This window comes from Schistocerca piceifrons, chromosome 4 (genome assembly GCF_021461385.2).
Source record: "Schistocerca piceifrons isolate TAMUIC-IGC-003096 chromosome 4, iqSchPice1.1, whole genome shotgun sequence".
Lineage (NCBI taxonomy): Eukaryota > Metazoa > Arthropoda > Insecta > Orthoptera > Acrididae > Schistocerca > Schistocerca piceifrons.
Window position 1 is genome coordinate 430,038,095 of NC_060141.1, and position 24,581 is coordinate 430,062,675.

The 24,581-nt window shown below is 43.5% G+C and overlaps 1 protein-coding gene and 1 pseudogene across 1 annotated transcript in view; one reads left to right on the forward strand and one right to left on the reverse strand.

Annotated features, from left to right (window-relative positions):
• LOC124795897 (granzyme B-like) overlaps positions 1 to 24,352 on the forward strand; it is a 187,386-nt gene extending 163,034 nt beyond the window's left edge. Inside the window, exons 5-6 of the mRNA XM_047259977.1 lie at positions 3,319 to 3,488; positions 24,277 to 24,352. Of these exons, the coding sequence (XP_047115933.1) occupies positions 3,319 to 3,488; positions 24,277 to 24,352 (246 nt within the window). The remainder of the gene's footprint in view (positions 1 to 3,318; positions 3,489 to 24,276) is intronic.
• LOC124796861 lies at positions 17,650 to 17,766 on the reverse strand (annotated as a pseudogene).
• Positions 24,353 to 24,581: the final 229 nt, after the last annotated feature.

The following is a 24,581-nucleotide window of genomic DNA, read 5'->3' on the forward strand; positions in this document are numbered from 1 at the left end:
CAGACGCCATTATTTCTAGACTCACTTGATTATAATATTGCGGTGGATTTGGAGGATATGATATTACAAGACATTGCTAGAAATAACAATATTACGAGTGGCTCGTGGGCTTATTCAGACTCTACTGACTTAGAGGGTGAATAAATTTCAATAGATGATTGTATATATCTCATTTTTAATTATGTGTGGTGCTAATCAATTTCTATCTTCGTTTGTGGATGAGATATCGGCTATATGCGGAAGTGACTTGCAGCTTCGGCTACTACTCCACCATGTGACCTGATACGATGCATTCGTCACCCCAGTCTGGGTCGCCGATGATTTATTCACCGTGCTCGCAAACACCACCTGCTGCTGGGTCAGTCATCATCATCATTATCATCATCGTGAATGTGATACAGGCTGATGGAACCACTCGTTTGCCGATGCAACCGTGCAATTATCTGTGTCTCAATTATCACGATTCTACACTGTATCGGACCTCACTTCAACTTTATTCTGCACCTAGCAGCAGCAGTACGCGTGCCCGGTCTGTTACGGCTCATCGATTAAGCCCAGCAGCCGCATTGGATCGCGGTATGGTTCCTGGCTCTTTTCGGAACAGGATCTCACAAGCCCGCATTTATAACTCTAATGTGGCCTACCATGACCCTGCCAGTTTTCTTCATGCATGTCAAGCTCTTGTGGAAAGGATACTCCATAAAATGGTCAACGACATGCACTATTCCGCTATTAAGTGTAACACAGCTCTATACTGTGAGGTCACGAAAACCCAAAAGAGAGGGACCTGACGCTGCCAAGGAAAATAGCATCATCAAAATTTGGAAGAGAACAGACAGGAAATCACGGGTCTATTCAGTCGCAGAGTGGTTCGGAACTTTTCTCAGGAGCCATTTTTCCAACATGCATGAAAAAGGGCCGTGTGAGGCACTCAGCCATATAAGAAATCTTGATGTGTAATTGCATATCTACGATCCACTTAATGGGAGATTCAGTTGCATCCCTCTTCCGCATGATATTGCCACTAAACAGGTATTTATAAATGTCCAAAATCCAAATGAAAGAGGCGTATATTGCTTCACATGGTCACTTCTGGCTAACAACTCAAAATAAAGCGTTCGTCCCGAGCGCACAAGTAAATATACTAGGTGTAGAAGCGTGAAACCGGAATTTTCCTATAGAAGGTGCTAGCCGTCAGTGTAGGACCCGAGAGACCGCGTCCGCAGCGCCATCTGCTTCCTGTAACGGCTGACGACGAATGTCAATACACAACAGCCCAAGTTCCATACATCGATATCTGTTTCAAACCCGTAAACGTATCGAGATTTGTGCCTATGAACTACAATTTGCGGACAGTATTGGTTTTCTGTTATCATTTGAAGAAAACTGCGGCAGAACCGCATCGAATGCTTGTCGAAGCTTTCGGCGAACATGCTATTGGGAAAACACAGTTCATAAAATTCAAAAGTGGTGATTTTGACGTGAGAATCGACGAGGGCGGGAAAGCACCGAAAACGTTCGAAGAAAACGAATTGCAAGCTTTATTGGATGAAGATGATACTCAAACTCAACAGGAACTCGCGGAACAATTGAATGTGACGTAGAAAGCCGTTTCTCTTCGGTTGAAAGCTATAGGAAAGGCGCAGAAAGTGGAAAAATGGTTTCCGCATGAATTAAATGAAGGACAGTGAGCAAACCGAAAGACCACTTGTGAAATGCTGCTCGCCAGATACAAAAGAAAGTCGTTTCTCCATCGCATAGCGACAGCTGGTGACAAATGGATATATTTTGAGAATCCTAAGCGTCGTAAATCATAGGTGAGTCCAAGCAAACCATCGACACCCACTGCAGGTCCAGATCGCTTTGGAAAGAAGACAATGCTCTGTGCTTGGTGGAATCAGAAGGGTGTCATCTATTATGAGCTGCTAAAACCTGGTGAAAACGTTAACACTGATCATTAGCAACAGAAAATGATTGATTTAAATCGAGCATTACGTGAAAAACGACCGGAATATGGAAAAAGGCAACACAAAGTCATGTTGCTCCATGATAACCCCCATCAAACACAGCAAAACGGATCAGGGAAACGATCGAGGCGTTCAGTTGGGAAATACTAGGGCATGCGGTTTATTCTCCAGACTTGGCTCCTTCCGATTATCATCCGTTTGCATCACTGGTACGCCCTCTCTGAACAATGCTTCGGTTCGTATGAAAATGTACGAAAATAGCTCGCTGACTGGTTCGCTTCAAAAGAAGAACTGTTTTTTGGCGTGGCATTCATAGCCTGCTGGAGAGGTGGGGGAAATGTATAAATAACAATGGAGATTATTTTGAATAAAATATTATTTATCAGTTTCAAACAACGGACGTGTAATTATTGCAACCAAGTTCCTGTTTCATACTTCTACACCTTGTAAAACATCTGATGTTCTAGTGAATTTCAGTTCGTAAGGCGTCTCATTGCCCGCAAAACTCCAGGATCTACCAAAAGTTGAAAGGCATAAACCTGATTATACAACTCATGTAGACACTCTGGATGTTGACAAGTCAGAAAATGATAACGCTGAGCATACTGAGCGGGACAAAGAAGTCAAACATAAAATTGTTTGACTATTGTACTTTTCCAAATTAGCTGGTCAATACCCCAAACACATGGACTTGTTTCTATTCTCCAAGGGTGGGAAGGAAAACTAAGTGTGGATCAAAAGCCGAAGGAGCATCCAGCTTCTTGTAGCCCTAGTGCACAATCTAGTTCACACTCAATGAGGTGTTAATAATTCTTGACCGACATCAACTCACCACGTCCAATCTCAAAGGTAACTAACTTTCACGACCCTTACAGCGTTTATTAAAAACAAACCCGATTCGCATCCTGATATTAGTGTTACTAGCTCCCCTCTTATCCGACTAGTGCGAAATATGACTAAATATCATCTTTAAGATGTAGAAACACGTCTACTAAATTTCGTTATGTTACCCAACTCCATCTCGGTTTTGCGATTTTTTTTCCACCAGTGTACATCTCATGTGGCGTCCCAACACATAAAATTTATTATAAGAAATTAGTACCTATTAATAAATTCAAACTTATCTGTTAGTTCTTAGAGGAAAGACTCCATATACTTTAATTACCTTAATAATTTTTTTCGTTTATTACATTCTGCCACCCCATCTTAATATTTTTTTTCATTTATTACATTCCTTCACGCCTAGACAGTGTGGTTTCACAAACAGTGCGTGCACGAGAGAGTATCTTGCGTTCTCAGCGGCACTTGAGTAACAAACAGTAACTCCCTAACTTTGTTTTTTATCTGACAGACCACGTGTGAGGGCGACATGGGCGGCCCTTTGATGTGCAGCATGGCGCCCAACGGGCATGGCCTGTTCGGTATCGTAGACGGGCGCATAGCCATGCGGTCTCGGGTGATGGACCTGGACTGCGTCCTGCCCCAGCGAGAGAACCGCTACTTATCCACCGGCTACTATCAGTAAGTGCCCTCCAATTCCCTTGTCCCACATTACGCCTCGAAACGATTCCTAATTTATTGCTTTTCTCTTTCCCATGTATAGTGCGTTTTTAAAAGCAATTCCAGACCTCCCGACGGAAGAGATCTTTTACCCACCACTCGAACCTATTACTGATGACGAAAACCCAACTTATGACAAAGCGACGGAAGGTGTAAATTACGGACCAATCGCCACATCTCGGAAACCGATGGGAAGTATAAATCAAAGTCCAAATAAACCAACTCGGAAACCGACTGCGAAGGGTAGCGGCGCTCGGAGGCTTAAGGTAAGCGTCCTACTTTCTCTGCTGAAAACTATTCCAGTTTGCCATTCCAGGCTGAGTAATAGTAAACCACTAGAAAGTGATTAAAAACTTCTCACTCAAACTTTGGCGCTTGGTACGAGAGATGTAGCGCGAGGACCTTATCCGCTGCTCACTACATTTCGTTTAGAATGTATTTTGAGCGGAAACTTCCTTTTTTTCAGAGGTCAACCATGAGAAATTAGGGCACGCCTCATCTACGCGAACTCCTAAATACTGGTATATTTTTCATTTGTGGAAACATTAAATATTCACTCGTTCCTTAGTTAGAAATCGAAGAACAATGTCGATAGTATCTGGGAATTATTCGTTATTATTGTTGTGATCAGTCCGAAGACTGATTTGATACTGCTCTCTACACTACTCTATCCTGAGGAAGTCTCTTCCTCTCCGAATAACTACTGCAACCTCCATGCTTCTGATCTTTCTTACTGTATACATCTCTTGGTCTCCCTCTACAATTTCTATCCCCCTAACCTGCCCCAATGCCCTCCAGCACTATACTGGTGATCCCTTGAAGTCTCAGAAAGTGTACTGTCAACTGATCCCTTCGTCTAGTCAAGTTGTGCCACAGATTTCACAAATTTGTTTTCTCACCAATTATGTTCAGTACTTTCTCTTTAGTTACGTTATCTACCCATCCAGTCTTCAACATTCTTCTGTAGCACCACATTTTAAAAGTTTGTGTTCTCTTCTTGTCTAAACTGTTTATCGCCCGTACTGCACTTCCATACACAGCTGATGTACAGTTGCCAGGGCACACGTGGGAAGACCAGTAATGGTTGGGATTACAGACAGGTGATGATGGGGAAATACTGAGCGCTGGAGGGGAAGTGCCGTTTTAAACTGAAACCTACACTTACATTTTTTTCTATATATTTAGTGGAGCCCCATCAAGCCCACACTTGGATGCTGACCATTCAAAAAGATCTATTCGCACCTCTGCTTTGGTTAGTATCTAGAAAGAGTTCGGGATGCAAATGCAGTGATTTATTTTCGCTTGTAACTTTCAGACAAACGTCATGAGTGGCAAATTTGGAGTAAAATCTATATGTTTCTCTTGTTGCCATGTTAAAATTTGATTCTTTTGCCGTAACATAGCGGAGTTTACACAGTATCACCTCACTAACATGTTGTGCAGACGCAGTTGTAAGAAATTCTGGAACACTGGTTTATTAAGTTTAGTAAGTGAGGAACTGAGAAAAAGTAAGGTCAGTAGCCTATGAATAAGTACATCCTCGGTACAAATTAAATATGTAATGACTGCACTTATGTTGTTCCAAAACCCATAGCATTTCTCGTTTCACCAGCTATCAATAGCTCCTGAAAATTACATTTTTCATCGGAAAAGTCTGTAGTTAGTAGAATAGCATAGTAGATAATGAAGTTCTGTATAATAACCATGTGGCAAAATACCTTCCTCTTTGTGTGCTATCATTTGCCAAAATCTCATTCCGATATCTCAAACCGTTTATGAAATATGAAGAATGTTGTGGATTTTCACTCTAGTTTTATCGTTGGCGCAGTGCGATCGCAAATGAATACGCCACATCAGATCAATTTACTCGAGATTGGTGACAGATAGAGACCTTGACAGATAGAGACTTCTACCCAAGTCTAAAGAAAAATGCAGTATGTTAGCTAAATTTCATATTCAGCAACATATTATGTAATATGTACCGAACGCAAAAACCAAAGCGACCAATTTTTTCATTGTAAACTTTCTCTAATTTCATGCAGTGTCTTCCTTACACGTAAAAATATCAGAATATCTGTGACCATTAACGAAATAATGAGGACATCATCAGGAACCAGACATATAAAGCTATAAGTAACACAAAAATAAATTTTTCTACCCAATAGTTTCTGTAAAATCGTTTGAGAAAGATTGCGGAGCGTGCATTCCGATTCTTTCATCACCGACTAGCCGAAAGGTGGCAACACTGACGCCCTTCCTTTCCAAACAAACGAATGAACTCGCCCGGCGCTTTGGACGAAAACTGGTCACAGCGCATTGGTCACTGCGTCCTGCACGGACTCTACATGACTCCGCGCTACGCACAAGTATATCCTGTTTTTATATTGGTATGTACTTTTGTATAATTTTTGAACCACGTTCTGAAATATTAATGTAATAAATTTTTCGGTTATCGATCCATCTCCACTGTGCTACTTGAGGTTTTGGTAATTTTTCAGGTTGTCTGATGATGATTATATCCAAACGCGTCGTTAAACAAATCAGTCACCACAAATGCTTTGGCTCCTGTATCTTTCTTGCAGCGTCCATATTAGCATTGTTTCAACGTTTAATGAGATTAATATAACTCAAATTAAGCGTTTTTGATCAACAAAAGTAGCACACAGATTTTCTTCCATTAAGTCTGAGCCGTTATCGTGTCACCATTTCTTGTAGAGTACCCTACCTAGTCTTCAGTCGGAGGGTAACGATGACGGCATCACATGCTGGACACTGCTCCGTTCTTTCTTTGGAAGTTAATTATATTCCCTCCTCGTGCCAACACTAAAAGTCTATAAGACGATAAAAATGTTATCTGGCTTGGGTAATTTAATGCCACGAGTTACACCACTAGTATTTTTCAAACAATTAATTGCAGTGTCGCCTTTTAGCATGCGGCGAGAGAGAAAATGCAACACTACTTCCTTTCTTCTATGGCTTGTTAGTCTGGGAACACAGATCTCTGTAACAGGATGGCTTTGATGGGTTAGTGCGGGCTAGAATTCCTGTTGAGCAAGGTATAAGGTTAGCCGTGCACTTGGGAAACCTGTCCTTCGTTCCAATAAATATACTTCATTTCCACTGCTGATTAGTTCTACCCCTCGTATCAGTCATCTTAAACATTCCGCTATTTGTCTTACATGTTTTTTTTTTCAGAAATTTCCACGCTGTGTTATCTTACCTTATTAGTCCAGCAAGAGTTGTCCTATATGTAAAATAATTTTATCGTGAGGCCAGATAACAAATACTGGCTTGCTCCAACACTCCAAAAGTTATTCTATACTTTATCCTTCGACCAAGTAGCAAGTATAGGGTTGCTCCAACGTACATAATAACCTTACTGTTAGACCAAGGGACAAGTACAGGGTTGTATCACCTAGAAATGCTGTATCGTCAACTACACAGCTACTCCAACAACATTTAATACTTATTCACTTAGTACTTTAGGTGGCAAAGGAAATTAGCTAAGAAAGAAAATAACGATGTAACTTGGTATCTTTCGAGCAATGTGTTTCGGTATCACTTCTACGTAAATGTGGTCAACCAGGGCATTCTTTGTAAGTCATAACACAATCCACGATTCTACTATTCAAACAATAGTGTATTTCGGACTATGATAATTTAGTACCGGACTGCATTGATCTTTTATATTATTTCGTATCAATGCAGTGAGACGCTAAAATAACTGATTGCCACCGCTGCTTCTCGTAAGCTCAGTACCATGGATGGTAGACTTACTGCAATCTATTGTTGTTCCAGTTTCAAAGTGATCTATGTCCTTTGTGGATATTATGTATATAATGACTGAGTTAAAGTTCTGACATTGTGCAAATTGCTTATGAATTTCTAGTGACACAAATTTTCTAACTACTATAAATATTAAACGACTATACCTCTGACTCAATGAACAGTAAGAAAGAAAACACAGATATGCTGTGAATTAGCTTTAGCAAAAACTACTACTAATGCTTAAAACAAGAAACTTTTTATACCTTTAATGTCTCATTTGCCATTTACCCATATTATGTGGTTCACTACTTTGTGTTTTGAAGTTATTGCCGAAATGGAAGAGGCTCTCTCAATAACGGAGTCGGAGATATAACCGACCTATCGTCTTTTGATTATTGTACTGAGCGAGAACTTTTCTTTGTGTATGTTGTTTATCTCTTTACACCGCTCAAGGTGGTATTTAACCTTAATAAAACAATGAGTTTTCTTCTCATTTGTGCGGCAAACTGATTATATCTCTGCTTTACTATCTCTTTTGAATGTTAGTATGACAAGACAGACAGACTACTCTTTCTAGTGAAGCTTATGTTTTTCAAACAGTGTTTGCTCATACGTTTTTCACAAGGAGGTAAAAAAGAAGGGTATGATGCTATAAACTTAAAGCTTTGCGTTATTTTGAAGCCAATATGGACGGGGCCAGCCGGCATCTTACATACCCCAAAATATTAACAGACTACTGTTTTACGAATGCATCTTGTTCATTATTTCTGTCGTGAGGGCGCATCAGCTGTTTTAAATACAGTGCTCACAGGAATAACATAGCGTTAGGAAGGCAATTTCGAATGTTTATCTATTCTTGAATACGTATTTGATTAAGTAATACGACACATTTGTCCTCGTTAAATGTAACTTGTTTTTAGTTGATGTATTTTGAATAACCAAGAAGTGAAGAATGTGACGTGAAAAGCATGCTTTCGAAATCCATTTCATTCTACTTTTATTGTATTTGTGTCATTAGCAAATTAAGCTGGAACTGCGAAACCAGAGATTATTTGCTCACTGGTGCTGTTTCTTGATCGTTATATTTTCGGCTCTCAGCTCGTGTACACAACATTTTTAATGTTCAGGCTTGCAAAAACTTACCTGTATGCTCTTTGCTAGCCCATAAACGTGTGAAATGAGGAAAGAAGCAAGACATGCTATCATATCTTGTGTTTGTCAACAAGATAGACGATTATCGAAATGTCAAAGAAACAGAACTGCTAAGAGGTATTACCTCCATGCAGAATAGAGTTCTTGTGCTTTAATGTCAGTGCAGTTTACACATCTTCTCAGTTTGAAATTTTACCTACGATGCGTCATGCAGTGTGTGACGAGTGACAGCAATTTACGGTGTAGAAAAATCATGTAATATTTTTGAAGATATTCCAGCATCGTGCAATGCTATAATGTAATTACGGGAATGGTTTCAATCACTTAGACCTCGTAAAATGGATATTTTGCTTTAATTCTAAGTCTCCTTTTTTTTTTTTTAGTAATGACAGCCTAACCTGGGTAGCACCTAACACAAATATGTAGCGCCGCCATTTTGGCTACAAGTTTGTAATTTGTAACGTATTGTTTATCCTAGGGGAACTCACAGAAAATCCAAGTATAATTTGTATTTATGAAAGCATGAAAAAACCGTCTGATGATGAATTGTAAAAAATTCGATACCTTTTGAATAAAGTAACCTGAAGCTAAATTATTGCTGGTTGCTGTACACCAGCAACAATTTACATTATATAAAATACTGATGACTTAGTGATCAGTCTTGTCCAAGAGAAACTACGCCTGCAGGTGACTCTGAACGACATAGGCGGAAGTCATAGAGTAGGGCGTAAGACGCCCAAAACCAAGATCCATAATTGTGAAGTTCGTGTCATACAGGAAAGGATCTGAAATTTTCAGAGTGAAGAAGAAATCCGAAAGTAAGGTCTTACACGACGATTTCACTTCTGAAGGATTTTATTTTATATAACAGGCACGGTCTCCAACCATATCTATATATGACAAAATAATGATATAATATGATATAATGAACGCAATAATGTGGATGAAAAAACAGGGCGACAAAACGAAGGAAATTAAATCGAAATTAATATACAAAATTAATTAGAAGTACAGGAACAAAGATTTCAAGTGGAGAAGGAATGATAGGAAGAAAAATGAGAGCAAATGAAGAAGTTGATATTATGATTAAAATTATGTGACAAAGGAATGGAATTAAAAATGACATTTAAATCAATTAATTGAGTTAAAATGATAATCAAAATCATTTAGATAAGGATTTAAAAAACTGTACCTATCGAGATTTTTTTCTAAATTATTTATTTATTTATTTTTATATATTTGTTGAGATCACATAGGACGCTCTCTAGGCGAAAAACAATTATGTATAATTACCATCAATAACAAACAAAATAAAAAGGGAATTATAGAATTTAAAGAAAACGCCCTCCTGGCAGAACAGACAAAATGGCATCCGCGTCCCGCCAACTTGTGGGTAGACGCACACTGAATCCCAAGGCAGTCAGGCATGTTCCAGGCACGTCTTCACGAAGAATATTGCATTTGCCAATACATTGGATCGAGTCCTGGTATTACACAAACTCACTGAAATCACCTTCTCATACCTGAGGCACCCCAGTTGCAGGGGGGGTCGAAGAAAGCACTACCAAAAAAGTTGGCATAGTACTGACGATATCGCGGATGGTCCACGAGAAAAGTAAAGCGATCTTGCAGGAACGTCCAAAAATCAAGAACACTCTTTATCACATTCGTGGAACAAATAAGAGATCCAGAGGCCTTTTATCCAGTTCACAGCGTTGGTCTTCGTACGTGGGATGTATGTCTCATCTGGGAACAGAAGAGATTGCTGTGTAATGGCATGGAGAGCCGTACGTAGAAGAAAGGCAAGCATCTTCTGAATCAGGTGCCACACCTCTGCAGAAGATCCACACATCAGTCGATGTTCGTCCGTATCAAGCGTGTGACAACGAGGACACAGCGGCGAATCTGTCACTTTTATGGCATTTAGACAAAGTTGTGTCATGTATTTTTTAGTAACGACCAAATACCACGTCGCACAAGCGCTTGTCTCCAGGAGGACATGGTACACAGAACGCCAAACCACGGGCCATGTGATCGTAGGATGTCGGCATTCCACAAAATTCCTAGTATGATTCCTCATCATTAGGCGGTAAACATCACGTGCGGTGGGGTTTCTGGTACTTTGGCAAGTTGGCATGGACATAACTGTATTCGATGAAAAACGTCCTGACATGTGAGAGCGAGAAAGAAATATGGGCTACTGCAACAGGTGCCACTCGAGGGGGAGGGGCCAGTTCGTCAATCAGGCTTCCCGATAATTCCGTTCGGCTGCGGGTCCACGACTTAACCATCGTACTTGCATAAAGGGCAGCTGCTCTCGCTTGGCCGAGGCCGCCATCTCGAGGAGGAAGTGTCAACGTGTCGTAGCGGACTTTGAGGATAAGACCCGCGCAAGTAACCGAACGCCGCCTGAAGTCTGTGTGCCATTGCCTTTGACATCGGTAAAATCTGTGCTAAATGGGGTAGTCGCGAGACTAGATGAGAATTAACAAAATCCACTCTTTGTAACATGTCCAATGCTCTCAGGAGGTTGGCACGAACGTTCGCGTGGATAGCTTGAAGCAGGCGTTTACAGTTAAATCAGATCGTGCGCTGTATATCACTCGTGAAGGTGATCCCCAAACATTTGAGCTTGTCCACTAATGGCAATGAAGTCACAATCTCTGCTGGAAGACCTCCACCTACGGACATTGCAGTAGATTTCGTCAGGTTTACACGGCTGCCAGCAGCAGTCCCGTACTGGCTGATCCATGCCAATGCCTCTCGCACTTCCTCCTCCGATAGAACCAAGAACACCACCTCATCTGCATAGGCGCGGCAGATGAAAGCATTCCCCCTCATTGTTATCCTTGCGAGCCGGCTCCTCAAACCGTGCAACAGTGGCTCAAGGGCGATGACGAAAAGCAGCATCGACAGTGGACATCCTTGACGGACCGACCGCATGACATTGATAGGGTCCACCACACGGCCATTGAGCAGCACTCGCAATGTGGCACCTCGGAGGAGGCGCAAGACGATGTGTATAAACCTGCCGGGAAAGGCCATCCGTCTGAGTACGATTTCCAGAAAGGCATGACTCACTCTGTCAAAGGTGTGGTCGAAGTCCACTGTCACTAAGGTACCGGGACGGCAGCATGTCGTGGCCAGTGCTATGACGTCACAGTAATCGCTGATTACCGTCTGAATGTTACTGTCACCACCAAAGCACGTTTGATCCAGAGAGATGACTTGAGGAATGACGTGCAGAAGGCGAGCGGCAAGAATCCGGTTAAAAATCTTGAAGTCACAATTTAACATGCTCAGCGGCCGATAATGCCCAACTCCCCCACCTCCCGATGGATTGGGGACCGGGATAAGCAAGCCTTCTACGAATTCGGGTGGGAGGGGAAGGCCAGGGTTCATCAGTTCTTCATACATCGCAGTCCAGCGTGAGCCCATGATGTCGTGGAATGTGGGGTGAAACTCCAGCGGGAACCCATCTAGACCTGGGGCTTTATTCGCCGCGCCCTAATGAAGAGCATCGGCGACGTAGTCAGACGTAATTGTCGCTGTGAGAATATCCGCAGCAGACTCATCTAGGGTACCCATCAAGGAAAGGAGGACATAAGTCGTTACCGCTATGTTCTGGTCCTCTGCTGCATAGAACTGGTTGTAGTGATCCACAAAGGCCTTTAGGATGTCATTCTGGGATGTCAATGGACGACCATCTGGCATGTCGAGGGCGTTGACCAGCTTTCTCCGACACCGCTGCTTCTCTCGAATAAATGATACGTGGACGGGGGCTCTCCTAGTACACAATCGTGACATCTTGCGCGTACTATTGTGCCTTCAAGGCGGTGACGCATAAGAGAAATTATCTTCGCCTCAATACGTTGAATTTCAACCTGTCGTTGAACAGAGGGGGCATGGTTTGAGAGTCCCCGGAGAATTGTGAAATAGTATTCCATGGTATGTCGTTGCCACAGCATTCTGTCGTGACCGTAATTCATCATCGAACGACGTAAAGAAGGCGTGGTGCAGTCGAGCCACCACCGGAGTGTTGAAGGATACGCTGGAAGGCGTCTCACACAGTTGTTCCACGTCGTTTCTACGACCTGCCTGCATTTCGGGTCCTTGAGATGGGCGACATTCAATACTCAAACCTACTACCACCTGTATACTACGCTGTCAGACCATACACTAGACCATGCAACCAGACTACATAACTGATCTTTTTCAAAGCTGATGACTGTCACACAAAATTCCGTTTTTTTTTCTTTTTTTTTTTTTTTTGTCAAACGAGATCTTACCAGCATGAACGGCTGCAGTGTCTGATACCCGGGATCCTAACCTACAAGATCTTATAGATAGTTTCAAAAAGTCTATCGCACCGCTAGGGATCTCTCCTAGTCAGGAACTTTAAAGATTTGTTCATAGCGTGGATTTCGCTCGCATTTACCGCCTGAGTTTCCTGTGTCTTGGTCGTCACTGCTGTAGTGGTGGTGTGTACTGTGTGCCAGACCGTGTCTCGAGACTGGAGCGTAGCACTTACCTCAGCTTTCACGAGCGCGGCAACGTCGAGGATGGTGGGCGGTGCGGCCGCAGCTCTCAGTGTCTGCTCGACTCCGGACTGGCCGTTGGCAATACTGTGCGTTGTTCGACGATTATCCATTTCAAATGCTGTTCCAGGTTACAAATTTTCATAATCAAACGGTAATATGACACTAGGCACTCGAAACACGATTCTCGTAATACACTGCCGAAAAAAGTACACCTGATCTGATGACGGAATATGCCACCTGGGCGATAGTAAATGTACTGATAACGGTTTCAACGTCGTCCGCCAACAGATAGCGTGGTGGCATAGCTTCAAACGCGCCATCCGAGTCTACCCTATCATAGGGAATGCTCACAGCCGGAAGGCTCAGTGTCGTGAAAAGATATGAAACAAGCGTAGCCATGACACGGAGACCCATTCAAGCCTTCTACAGCCAACTGAGCGAGTCTTAAATGGTTCAGATTGTGTCCTTCCGAGTGACAGGAATTGCCACCCAAGTTCTACATCTATACTCCGCAAGCCACCCAACGGTGTGTGGCGGAGGGCACTTTACGTGCCACTGCTATTACCTCCCTTTCCTGTTCCAGTCGCGAATGGTTCGCGGGAAGAACGACTGCCGGAAAGCCTCCGTGCGCGCTCGAATCTCTCTAATTTTACCTTTGTGATCTCCTCGGGAGGTATAAGTAGGAGGAAGCAATATATTCGATATCTCATCCAGAAAAGCACCCTCTCGAAAGCTGGGCAGCAAGCTACACCGCAATGCAGAGCACCTCTCTTGCAGAGTCTGCCACTTGAGTTTGCTAAACATCTCTGTAACGCTATCAACGCTTACCAAATAACCCTGTGACGAAACACGTCGCTCTTCTTTGGATCTTCTTCATCTCCTCTGTCATCCCGACCTGGTACGGATCCCACACTGATGAGCAATACTCAAGTATAGGTCGAACGAGTGTTTTGTAAGCCACCTCCTTTGTTGATGGACTACATTTTCTAAGGACTCTCCCAATGAATCTCAACCTGCCACCCGCCTTTCCAACAATTAATTTTATATGATCATTCCACTTCAAATCGTTCCGCACGCATACTCGCAGATATTTTACAGAAGTAACTGCTACCAGTGTTTGTTCCGCTATCATATAATCATACAATAATGGATTCTTCTTTCTATGTATTCGCAATACATTACATTTGTCTATGTTAAGGATCAGTTGCCACTCCCTGCACCAAGTGCCTATCCGCTGCAGATCTTCCTGCATTTCGCTGCAATTTTGTAATGCTGCAACTTCTCTGTATACTACAGTATCATCCGCGAAAAGCCGCATGGAACTTCCAACACTATCTACTAGGTCATTTATATATATTGTGAAAAGCAATGGTCCCATAACACTCTCCTGTGGCACGCCAGAGGTTACTTTAACGTCTGTAGACGTCTCCCCATTGATAACAACATGCTGTGTTCTGTTTGCTAAAAACTCTTCAATCCAGCCACACAGCTGGTCTGATATTCCGTAGGCTCTTACTTTGTTTAACAGGCGGCAGTGCGGAACTGTATCAGTCAGTTGTGCAAAGATGCTGGCATCTGTGGTCACGTGAACATTCTCACACCCATAGACGAGGCTCTGGACGTCCACGCAGCACAGACGCCAGCGAGGATCGTCGCATTGTGAGGGTAGTAGGGGCAGGTCCCACAGCTACCACAGCACAGATAAGAGGGCTTGTGAGCCCAGACGTGGTAACACGAACTGTTGTGAAATGGCTGTCACCAGTGGGATTATGGGCGCGCACACCTACAGCCCATCTTACACTCACGCCACAGCATCGACATGCACAGTTTGACTGGTGCCGTCAGAGGATCGCTTGGAAGATGGATTGGCACGCCGTGATCTTGCCTACACGTAAGTGATGGTCGTTTGCACCTGGTGAGTGCTGCCACGTAGAGAGTATTCGTCCAAGACACACTGCCCCCACCTCAGGCCTTATAGTCTGGGGTGCGATAAGCTATACCCCTCATTCGCCTTTGGGGGTTCTGGAGGCAACATTAACTAGTGCGTTGTTACAACAGGATAGTGCAAGTCCATATACTGCCTATGAAAGCAACGTGCTCTTCATGACATGCAGCAATTTCTCTTGCCGGCACAATCTCCGGACTTGTCTCCAGTCGAGCACATGTGGGACATGATTGGACAAGAAGTGATGTAATGTTGTTGGTTTAATTTGCTATGAAAGCGGTGCTGCTACTCAAGACCATAAAAGTGGGTTAAAAGCTGGGAGCTGGCTGGGGAAATTAACCTTGCATTACTGCGCAACTGTTTCACCTGTGTATCCAGTCTAGCTTACCAAATTCCCAACTAGAGTAACATTAATTATAATCTTTTAATAGTCATACGACAACCGGTGATTATATATATATATATATATATATATATATATATATATATAAGAGAATTTAAATAAAAAGAAATAAATCAGTTTATATTTGGAAATTTATTTTAACATTGATCATTGAAATTTCAGCATCTTAAACTACATTCATAACTAAACTGGTGCCTTATTTAGGATTGTGAAAATGTGAGATTGTAATCTTACGAAACACATCAAATATGGAGCCAAGATTGGGAGACTGCATACAAGACTGCATTCATAAAATAACACACGAAGAACGTTGAAACATATGCAAGAGGAAATTAACCACAACCAAGCGATTCAATTTTCACCCAAAGAAGTTACGTTCGTAGCACAATCCTGTCCGTCATGTAATTACCACACACTGGTATACTAAATTCATACTAACTCTCTGTGAAATCTTCCCAAAAAGAATAGCTGAGAGCTACTTTGATGATTACACCACATGCTTCACGTGGTGAACTTGGTTTACACAAAGAGTGTAACTCCACAATAATTTTGATAATTAAAATAAGTTAGATCGAAAAGCAATTTACAAAAGAAAAACCTCGAACTGGTTACTATCGTCTTACTATTAACCTGATGGGTCAAACAATTGTATAAGCACGTGGTACTGGTCTCACAAAGTACACCACACGTGGGTTGAACACAAAGAAAAGTTGCTATATTGAAAAATATTGTCAAGACGAGACGTTATAATCTCACGCACATTCGCATTTAAGATTGATGAACTTAGTTAGAGTTACTGATCAACACGTGGTTCCACTTTACTCACAAAGTAGTGACAAAGCAACTACCGGAATATATTCTGAACTTCACACTCGAATTACACTGCGTTGCAATTTAAGATAACATTAGATATTTTAGAACTAAACCTGAAATAAAGGTGATTAAATTTTCAGTTAGGCTGAACTTAAGAAATCCATTGTCCTACGGACTTAGCAGACACGCGCTTAGCCGGAGATCTTACCACTTCAGACGCTCCACCGCAGACAGACTGCCGTGGTCCCTTCCTGAGGGTGGCTCACAAATACAAACGAAAGTGGCGAGAGGGGCAGCTTCCTGTACCAACATGACAAGGGACGGACAGGACCATACTAAGAATAGAAACCTCTCTGCTTTTAGAAAGCGTAGCTACCTGTTCCGATGTTGGTCCTGCTGTTCTCTAGCAGACAGGCTTGTTTGCTACCCTCAAGCATGCAACTAGAAATACATTTGCTCATTCATCCTCTCACACAGAAGGGAAGGAGGATGACAGTATCTTATCATACACAGTATATAAAAGAAAGCGGATGTAGGTTCCGTATGAGACTGTGTGACATGAATTACATATAAACTGTGTTTTTAAGTGTAGTAGTGTGACAGATCGTTCTTGTTTATGTGTAAAAGTAACACGTTCCACTACTCAGTCTCCTCCCAAATAGTCAGAAACGCCAAAGTAAATTTAGAAGAGGAATTTATGCCGTAAATGACAACAGATTTAAGAAATTAACATGAAAGGAATCCAACAGAGACCTTTCAGTGACTCGTGCGACTCGTCATCTAACTCTTACAGGAATTCGCGACCAGGTCGATCAGCCATTACATAACGTATCCCAGGACAGTATTCGACATCTATACGATCGACTAGATGCCAAAGTGAACGCCTGAATTGCCGCCCATGGAGGCTACACCACGTTCTAATATGGGTGTTTCAGCATGAGTCGACACCTCGTACCTCAGAACCGCTTCTGCTATTGATCTGTAACTGTAAGCATTTCATGTACTCCATACGCACTGCTGCAACAGTCAATCTTGACTGAACTAGAAACCTCTAAAATTGTTTCAAATGGCTCTGAGAACTATGGGACTTAACTTCTGAGGTCATCAGTCCCCTAGAACATAGAACTACTTAAACCTAACCTAAAGACATCACACACATCCATGCCCGAGGCAGGATTCGAACCTGCGACCGTAGCGGTCGCACGATTCCAGACTGTAGCGCCTAGAACCGCTCGGCCACCCCGGCCGGCCTCTAAAATTGTGTACGAATTTTTTTTTTCCGGCAGTGGATATAGAATAGTACACGGTCTTCAGGCCACGAGTGGCCTACCGGGACCATCCGACCGCCGTGTCATCCTCAGAGGAGGATGCGGATAGAAGGGGCGTGGGGTCAGCACACCGCTCTCCCGGTCGTTATGATGGTATTCTTGACCGAAGCCGCTACTATTCGGTCGATTAGCTCCTCAGTTGGCATCACGAGGCTGAGTGCACCCCGAAAAATGGCCACAGCGCATGGCGGCTGGATGGTCACCCATCCAACTGCCGGCCACGCCCAACAGCGCTTAACTTCGGTGATCTCACGGGAACCGGTGCATCCACTGCGGCAAGGCCGTTGCCGGATATAGAATAGCCTAACTGCTCAATAACTAACTAGTTGTAATCATGCTGCAATACCTGCCTAAAGGCGCGCTCGGCGTCAGTATAGGTAATGTGTGTCAATACACAGCCAGTTGCGGAGACACTGACGACGCAGTCCGATGGACAGCGTCCGACTCTGGTGTGGCCTGGTTTTGCCCTGCCTCTGCACTGCTGATTCTATATCTTGTTCATAGGTTTACCCCTGGTTTTACATTGTTTAGAGTATAGAAGTTAACACAACTTCAAGTATGCAGTCTTAATTCAGTTCTAGATTAGTTTGACTTTAGTTATTTTTCCGCAGTAATATTCAAATGCTTATGCCTCATGTAATGGCGGCTAATTACATATGTTGGCGCTCTTCACAAAAACGTTTAATTCAACGAGCTGTTGAATACAAACTTTCCTCTCTGGTGTCATCCTCGCCTCCGTAAAGAGGAGGATAGTTGACCATCCACAGAGACAAAATTAAACTTTGCCTCACTACTCAGCATAGCGAAACGATATCTTTAAAATTTTATCGTGAAAAAAGGGTGTATAATAATAACTGCTACCAGTCATAATAGAAAGTAATTTTATTCAGCACATGACTGGTATCAGGCTTGTGCCCATCTTCAGCTAGCTTACACTCATTTACGTATAAAAGAATCTAAAGCACATGAAGATGGTCACAAGCCCGAAACTGGTCGTGTGTTAAATAAAGTCACATTCGATTGTGACTCCTAGCGGTTATTATTCTGCACCCTGTAAAGGGACAGTAACGGCGTTCAACTGCATCCAGTATTGATTAAATTAACTGCATCGTAAAATCCTGAAAAGGGTTACAATGAAGATATAAAAACAAAACTGAGATACCAAATTGCCCCCAAAATAGGTTGAAATTACACAGCCGGCCGCGGTGGTCTAGCGGTTCTAGGCGCTCAGTCAGGAATCGCGTGACTGCTACGGTCGCAGGTTCGAATCCTGCCTCGGGCATGGATGTGTGTGATGTCCTTAGGTTAGTTAGGTTTAAGTAGTTCTAAGTTCTAGGGGACTGATGACCACAGATGTTAAGTCCCATAGTGCTCAGAGCCATTTGAACCATTTTGAAATTACACAGTTACGATCATTTCTGTTCATGTACAAATTTTAGTTCCTAAATTGACACCATTTTGCATTACTGTGGAAGAGATAGTGAACTGGTAGGTTGAACATACAAAAAATCTGCGAAAGTTTATACACACGTTACCCATAATGAGAACTATTATGTTTTTGCATTTCGAAACCTGCATGTTGAAGTATTAAAGTTTTTCTGTCAGTGCATGTTATTGTTCAGTCTTGTGGTTGTAAACCGTAATAGAAGGAAAATATATCAATGCCTGTAAGCCCTTTTTGCCCTTTTTCAGTATATGAAATCGTCAGTTTGTTTAGTGGTTTTATTATACCCTTTCGTCACACATGAAATAAAATGTTTTTCACTATGTATACACTGATACAGATTTTTTTTTTCATGAGGCATAGAGTTTCTTCGTAATTAGATTTTTTCAAAATAATACATAAAACATAAATGTTATCTGAATACATAATAATGTAGATACGTGAATCTCCCTGGCAGATTAAAAGTGTGTGTCAGACCGAGACCCGAACTAGGAACCTTTGCCTTTCGCAGTCTCTACGTACTTTAAGCAAGTAGAGCGGTCAGCTTCAGGCTGGTGGAGACAAGGTGGGCCAGGGTCGAAACACGACGCTTCATCACGATACCTCCCTCTTCCCGTCCCTGAACCACCCTCTCAGACTCGTTATAATTTTATTTTTATTTACTTATTTTTTTCTTCAACTCCAAAATTCGGAATATAATTTTAATCCATATTGTTTTTGTTATAGAGAAGACATTGTAAACGATTTAAATAGCATAAATCACAGCAACATGAAATAAAATGTAATCATATTTATTTCGTGCATCCATCTTCCATGAGATGGGTGAACTCGAAACATCCAAGAACAAATAAGAGAATGGAAATATCTACAATTATATAGCTTAGACAACGACCACACTGTCGAAGAAAATCAAAATAATGAAGTAATCAAATCCTTCAAGTCATCCCAGATGCACTTCCCATCGGTGGAGAGTTTTCATTGGTAAAAAATACGAAATTTTTAGGAATAAAGGAGACGACTCTGCGAAAGGAAGCAGCGCTACGTCGTCGATAGGTACACAAATAAAAGATAGACTTTTGCTGGCTATCGCAGTGAAAACTTTTTTTAATCTTGTAGGAAAAATATGCACACAAACACACACACACACACACACACACACACACACACACCTTAGCGAGACAGGCATGTGTATATGAGTGAGTATGTGTGTGTTTGTGTGCATGTTTTTCTTGCAAGCTTGAAAAAGGAAGTTCATTCCGATAGCTAGCAAAGCTCTGAATCTAACGCTGAAATCGGGCGGTAGTCCTCGATCGCCCACCTCTTGAAGGCTTGACTATGGGGATGAGTAGTCCATCAGCGAAGGAAGATGGCACACAAAAGCCGGGGTTATAGCTCTCTGTACGTATCGATCCAAAGTGGTTTCATTAGGGTGCGTAAAATCTCATATGATTCGAGCAGCTTTTCTACTGGCCCAGGCGACTTGTTTAGTGCACCCTTGTATAATACAACCTCAACGTCGTCCTATGTCATCTCCGCTAAAAGCGACAATGCTGTTGTGTCGTCGAGGGTAAGTCACTCGTGCTCCAAAATGTTATTTTTGTTCCCCTCCTCTATATTCTCCTCCTGGTACAATACTGGTCGATAATGATCCGGCAAAGTGAGGTCCTTGATAAGCTGTAGCGCTTTGATGGCTATTGAGCACGAGTGATATATGGATGGGAATTCGACTCTCAAACGGTCTTGATGCACGACGACTACTTCCAACTTTCACCATGTAAGGGCTTTAATTCGGCTACTTGTCATGTATCGGTTTGGCGACGGTGGTTGGGACGCGAGTTCGTGGAGCATCAAGTAATAAAAGACGAAAGTATGACGATGCCATGCGGCGATGTCCTTTCCATATTACATGTGTACCAGAACGCCTAAACTGACATATAGCATCGAGAGTTGTGTGCTGACCACATGCCCCTCCATATCCGCATCCAGTGACGCCTTTGACTGAGGATGACTCGGCGGCCGGTCGGTACCGTTGGCCGTAAATCATCTGTTCAAGCGGAGTTTAGTTTTAGAATGCCGGTTTTGTACATTCATCCACCATTCCACCATCAATAGATATAGTGGGAGACGTCGTTCACAGTCCGCCCACACAGTGGCAATAATCTGACTGCATTCTGGGTACTGGAGGTATGCCGCATTCATCATCCAGATCCCACGGCTGTGCCATACACGTTGTTGCTGGAGGGTGACTGTGCATATGAAGACACTATGGTCTGAGAAGGCAAGTGGCCATCTTCAGCGTCCAACACTCTCGGTGCAAGATTTTGTGAGGCATACAGGCATAAAAAAAAAGTGTTACATCGCCCCGGTTCCCAGAGTTCCAGAACGTGTACAGAAAATTGGAATAGAGATCAACCTAAACATAATTTCCGCCCTTTATTTGCTCATGAAAACCACATATTGCATGTTCTACAACCATACAGTGAGACCTTCGGAGGTGGTGGACCAGATTGCTGTTCATACCGGTACCTCTAATACCCAGTAGCACGTCCTCTTGCATTGATGCATGCCTATATTCGCCGTGGCATACTATCCACTAGTTCAAAAGGCACTGTTGCTCCAGATTGTCCCACTCCTCAACAACGATTCGGCGTAGATCCCTGAGAGTGGTTGGTGGGTAACGTCCATAAACAACCCTTTTCAACCTATCCCAGGCATCTTCGATAGGGTTCATGTCTGGAGAACATGCTGGCCACTCTAGTCAAGCGATATTACCCTGAAGGAAGTCATTCACAAGATGTGCACGATGGCGGCGCAAACTTTCGTGCATGAATACGAATGCCTCGCCAATATGCTGCCGGTATGGTTGCACTATCGGTCGGACGATGGCATTCACGTATCGTACAGCCGTTACGGCGCCTTCCATGACCACCAGCGGCGTACGTCGGCCCCACATAGTGCCACCCCAAAACAACATGGAACCTCCGCCTTGCTGCACTCGCTGGACAGTGTGTCTAAGGCGTTCAGCCTGACTGGGTTGCCTCCAAACACGTCTCCTACGGTTGTCTGGTTGAAGGCATATGCGACACTCTTCGGTGAAGTGAACGTGATGCCAACCCTGAGCAGTCCATTCGGCGTGTTGTAGGGCCCATCTGTACCGCGCGGCATTGTGTCGTGGTTGCAAAGACGGAACTCGCCATGGACGTCAACAGCGAAGTTGCGCATCATGCAGCCTATTGCGCACAGTTTGAGTCGTAATACGACGTCCTGTGGCTGCACGTAAGGCATTATTCAACATGGTGGCGCTGCTGTCAGGGTTCATCCGAGTCATAATCCGTAGGTAGCGGCCATCCATTGCAGTAGCAGCGCGGCTTGTCATCGACAGTTCCTGTCTCTCTGTATCTCCTCCACGTCCGAACAACATCGCTTTGGTTCACTGCGAGACGCCTGGACACTTCCCTTATTGAGTGCCCTTCCTGGCTCAAAATGACAATGCGGACGCGTTCTAACCGCGGTATTGACCGTCTAGGCATGGTTGAACTACAGACAACACGAGCCGTGTGTCTCCTTCCTGGTGGAATGGCTGGAACTGATCGACTGTCGGACCCCCTCCATCTAATAGGCGCTGCTCACGCATGGTTGTTTACATATTTGGGCGGGTTTAGTGACATCTCTGAACAGTCAAAGGGGCTGTGTCTGTGATAGAATATCCACAGTCAACGTCTATCTTCAGGAGTTCTGGGAACCGGGGTGATGGAAAACTTTTTTTTTATGCCTGTATGCCTCACAAAATCTTGCACCGAGAGTGTTGGACGCTGAAGATGGCCACTTGCCTTCTCAGACCATAGTGTCTTCATATGCACAGTCACCCTCCAGCAACAACGTGTATGGCACAGCCGTGGGATCTGGATGATGAATGCGGCATACCTCCAGTACCCAGAATGCAGTCAGATTATTGCCACTGTGTGGGCGGACTGTGAACGACGTCTCCCACTATATCTATTATTGCCTCCAGCCACCTAAAATACTTCAGCTGGAACCATTCCTAACGTGCAGGCGGCACCAGTGCAGGCTCTGTCACTGTAACTTGTGCGGTGTCACCCTCGTCCACCCACGCCGTTGAAGACCATCTTCCATCGTCTCATCAGGGCACGACATAGGTGGCCTCACTCTGGCATGTCGACGCCAGTACCAGTCTCACATGTCAACGTCTGATCACGCAACTGGGGTATGTATGAAACTTCCTGAGTCCCACTCTATGTTCTCACACAGCAGCCTGTGGCGGCTTCTTCTGTGGGAGCATCGTCCTGGTGAGTGTAGTCCTTGTCCTCTGGTAGCTGGTCATAAACCTCTTCTGAAGTTGCCTTGCGAGTTCGCTTATGGCACTTTGATGATCAGTGCCTGCGGAAGTGTCCTCAGAGGAAGGCAGTGACTCACGACGCTCCGTCACAAAGGCCGCAGTTGGCACAATCAGCGAGGCTATCGTGATTCTAACGTCATGAACATCGTCATCTGTCGTCGAGGGCAGCGCTGTCTGAGTGGACTCCGCGACCTGTGTAACGGGCGTTTCATCTTCTCGCTGCAGTCTACGGTGCTGCATTTAGTCATCAGGGAGTGGTAATGCGGTGGCAGTCGTGGGGGCGCCTGTACCCAAGAGCAGACGCCACCTGCACATAAATCAGCGCTGAACGGCTTCTTCTCATTTCCGTCTCGTCAGCCACGAAGAGTTCTGCACAAGCTCTTGACGAACACGATGGTAAGCGCGCTTCTTTGTCAGACGCTGACAGCTTGGTTCCAAGCAGAAAGTCACCGCTTTTCGATTATTAGACAACAGCATTTTTCATCACTGATTTATATGAAAGCGAAAGTAAGATTTTTTTGACTATGTAAGCATATAAATAGTTTTTCTCCACGTTTGTTTGTGATATTTGCGTTATCCTTCTTTTTTATGTTACAGCTGAACAGGTCTGTACTGATCTGTCACACCGTGCACCAATGACGCTATTTTCCTCTCAGAGCTCATGGGGAATGACACCGGTCGTTGAGAGGAAGATACGTGAGTAGTAGTATCATGACTTCTATCAATAACAATAAGTGCTTTTATTGTTGCATACAGTATCTTTTTTTCTAGATTCACTTGATGCTGATACTGCAAGGAAAGTAGAAACAGAACTAAACAAAAAAATATTGGACTATAGCAGATCTAATGTTATGATTAATAATGAGGATGATTTGTGGCTAAAAGTACTTATCATCGGTGAACCTAGATATAAGTGCTAAAATTTAATTATTATTCGTGGTGCGTCTACTGCTTGTACCTGTGTGTGGTACTAATGAGTTTCACTTCTTCCTTTGCAGAAAGAGGCGGGCTCACAACACTGCTGCTGGATCCTTGATTGATGCGGGCGTGGACTTGTGCATCACCTTGGCCTAGCAGTAGTGAGGTGGCGCCATCGACGTCTGCGTCACCTCTAACCTGAGACAGTCAGGCTACCGCCCCATCCTAAGAGTAGCAGGGCAACTTCATCTGCATCTCATCTGGGTCCGTCAGGCTACCACCCCAGCCAATGGTAGCGGGGCGGTGCCGTCAACATCATTGCCGTCACCCTGTCCAGGGTCCAGTAGTAGCAGCCCCACAACCTGTCTCGGTCACCAACTGCAAA